This window comes from Chiloscyllium plagiosum, chromosome 33 (assembly GCF_004010195.1).
Source record: "Chiloscyllium plagiosum isolate BGI_BamShark_2017 chromosome 33, ASM401019v2, whole genome shotgun sequence".
Lineage (NCBI taxonomy): Eukaryota > Metazoa > Chordata > Chondrichthyes > Orectolobiformes > Hemiscylliidae > Chiloscyllium > Chiloscyllium plagiosum.
Genome location: NC_057742.1, coordinates 32,442,821 through 32,446,093, shown reverse-complemented (window position 1 = coordinate 32,446,093; position 3,273 = coordinate 32,442,821). Strand labels below are relative to the sequence as shown.

At 43.9% G+C, this 3,273-nt stretch overlaps 1 protein-coding gene across 2 annotated transcripts in view; it reads right to left on the bottom strand.

Annotated features, from left to right (window-relative positions):
- Positions 1-3,273, bottom strand: part of plekhm1 (pleckstrin homology domain containing, family M (with RUN domain) member 1) — a 56,366-nt gene that overhangs the window by 5,658 nt on the left and 47,435 nt on the right. For both annotated transcript variants that reach the window (XM_043675264.1, XM_043675265.1), the window contains exon 11: positions 1,627-1,784. In XM_043675264.1, coding sequence (XP_043531199.1) covers positions 1,627-1,784 — 158 coding nt within the window. The remainder of the gene's footprint in view (positions 1-1,626; positions 1,785-3,273) is intronic.

Here is a 3,273-nt window from a genome sequence, read left to right as displayed (position 1 = left end):
CTGCCTTTATTCCTGAAGGGCTTTTGTCCGAAATGTCGATTTCAAAGCTCCTTGGATGCTGCCTGAACTGCTGTGCTCTTCCAGCACCACTAATCCAGAATCTGGTTTCCAGCATCTGCAGTCATTGTTTTTACCAAAGTATAGCCTTTGGCAGACTTTGACCATCAGTCGGAGAATGAAGGGTTGCAAATCCAGCAAACAAACTTGATACAGGATTGTTGAACCTTCTGCTACCAAGTTAAAAAAACAGAACTGCCTCCTTCAAATGGAAGCACACATCAGAAGCAGAGAAAACCGAGTCAGTAACATATTCAATTATATGCAATATCCTGTCCTGTTTGCACGGGATCTTCCAAGTACAAATTAGCCTCAGCAGTCATCTGCATAACCACTGGAATCCAATATCGACACCAGTTGAAAATCATGGCTACCTTCACCTCAAAAGGACAAATAAGAATTGAGGAATAAGTAGACTGCTAACACAAGAAATGTTCTGAAAACATGAATTCAAATTCCAACACTGAACTTGATGGATTTAAATTAATTTAATTAATTAAATCTAGAAAGAAAGGTATTAGAAATGATGGCCACAGCATTACTAGATTGTCACAAGAGAACACCCTTTTTATCATGGTGTATGGCATTATTGTCATGCCAAATGGGATATATTTAGAACAGAACCACTAATTCAAAACTGAACAACCACGAGAACTCGATGGGCATTTAATAGCAGCGCATGGTCCAGCGTATCTCCCATTCTACTCCTATCATACATTGAAGAATCAACCCTGATTCAAGGTGGAATATTGGACAGCATGCCAGGGCAGTACCAGGCATAACTTAAAAATGAGTTAATCGACCTTGTGAAGCTATACCACAGCTTGTGGGCAACATCAAGAAATTCCTTAACCAATGGATCAGATCAAAGCTTTGCCATCCTGTCATATCTAATCATGAGCAAAGTGCTTAATTAAATAACTAACATTGGAATATTCTCATCCTGAGTGATGGCAGAGCCCTGAGAGCATTTTCAACCAGAGGTTCCAAGTGGATGATCTATCTTGACCTTTCCTGGAGTTCCATAGTCACAGATGCTAGTTTTCAGTCAATTCCACATGATACAAGAAATTGCTGAGTGCAATGGACAGCAAAGACTATGGCGCACTGATAGCACACTAATCACAATGGTGAAGACATGTTCCAGAGCAGCAACATCCTCGCCTAAATGATCTAGTAGAACTTTTACAATAACATCTACATGATCAAGTGGAAAAATGTCCAGCTATGTCCAAAACAGGGCAGATTTGTCACTGCACAATACCGCCCTCAACAGTCCACTCTTAATGACCAAAGCAATGAAAGGTGTTGTTGACAGTTCTATCAAGGTCATTCATTTACCAATAATCTGCTCAGATTGAGTTCTACCAAGTGTACTCTGCTCCAGAGCCAAAATGAACCAACAACTGCAAGTCTGTAAACTTACTTCCTTTAATTAGTAGCATTTTAGTTTCCCTAAATGCAGCTGCATCTTATACATTTTCCCATATTGTGTTAGTTCTCAGGCATGAAGTAAATCATCTATCATGACAAGAGTTTATATATAATAGCAAGGTCATTTCTGCTTACCTTGACGTTGTTTCAAACTCAAAAGGAAAGATAATGTCATTGCTATTGCAGAGCTGGCAGATGAAACCACGTTGAGTGCAAAGGTCACACATATAAACATGATTTGTGGCATATTGGATGGTATGCTGCAAGAATGCTTCAAATACTCCTTGTGCTGTCTGTAACAGAAAAGAAACATTGGACATTGAAGTAATATTTGTTTTTAATATGGACAGTTTGTGGCAGGCTCACATCCAAGAACTGTCTAATAGAACAGAGTAATGGGCACATTAGTGGCAGCCCCATTTATGGATCATTCTGGAAGAAATAATTATTCATGTAACCTGATGACACATCTCATAGTCGCAAAGGCTGAAAAAAGCACAAAGCTTGGGTTTTCTTTTAGAAAATCCAATTTGTTAATGACATCCTTCAAAATGTTGTGCTCACCCTTTCTCTTTCCTCCCAAAACCCCTTGGTCCTCACTTTCCACACCATCAGCATTCAAAAGTCCATAAGCCATCATTTTCAGCAGGATGGCATCACCAGACATATATTCCCCTCCCTTGCTGGTATTCTGCAGGGACAATTCCCTCTGGGACGCATTGGTCCATTCACAGCAGCTCCCCACAGCCCTGCCCTTTTACTTCCTCCTATCCAAGGCTGCAGACCCATCTTTCAGGTGGAATATTGGACAGCATGCCAGGGCAGTACCAGGCATATCTTAAAAATGAGTTAATTGACCTTGTGAAGCTATACCACAGGACTATATGTGGGCAACATTAACTCACAATTTCATCTCCACTCCAATGGGAAAACTAACTGCAGGCTGGGCAACTGCTTTGCGAAACACCTACGCGTCCACAGAAATGGCTCCAACCTTCCAGTTGCCTGGTACTTCAACAGGAATGTTCCTCCTGCAGGATGTTCGAGGTAGGGGTGACCACCGATACTCCTGCCGACTTCATCTGCAGGAAATGCAGTCAGATCCTGCTCCTCACAGAACGAGTTAGGGAACTGGAACTGGAGTTGGATGAACTGAGGATTATTCGAGAGGCTGAGAGGGTGATAGATAGAAGCTACAGGGACATAGCTACGCCAGAGAACAGAGGTAGCTGGGTAACAGTTAGAGGTGGGAAGGGGAAGAAGCAGGCAGTGCAGGGATCCCCTGTGGTCGTTCCCCTAAACAATAGGTATACCGCTTTGGATACTGTTGGGGTAGCAGGGGTAAGCTGCAGTGACCGGGTCTGTGGTGCAAGGTCTGGCACTGAGACTCAGAAGGGAAAGGGGGAGAGGAGGAGAGCGCTAGTTATAGGAGACTCTCTAGTTAGAGGGACGGACAGGCGATTCTGTGGGCATGGGCGAGACTCTCGGATGGTTTGTTGCCTCCCGGGTGCACGTTGGCACCAACGACATAGGTAGGAAGAGGGGTGGGGAGGTCATTCAAGAGCTCAGGGAGTTAGGCTGGAAGCTAAAAGCTAGGACGGACAGAGTTATCATCTCTGGGTTGTTGCCGGTGCTACGTGACAGTGAGGCAAGGAATAGGGAGAGAGTGCAGTTGAACACGTGGCTGCAAGGATGGTGTAGGAGGGAGGGCTTCAGGTATTTGGACAATTGGACTGCATTCTGGGGAAGGTGGGACCTGTACAAACAGGACGGGTTGCACCT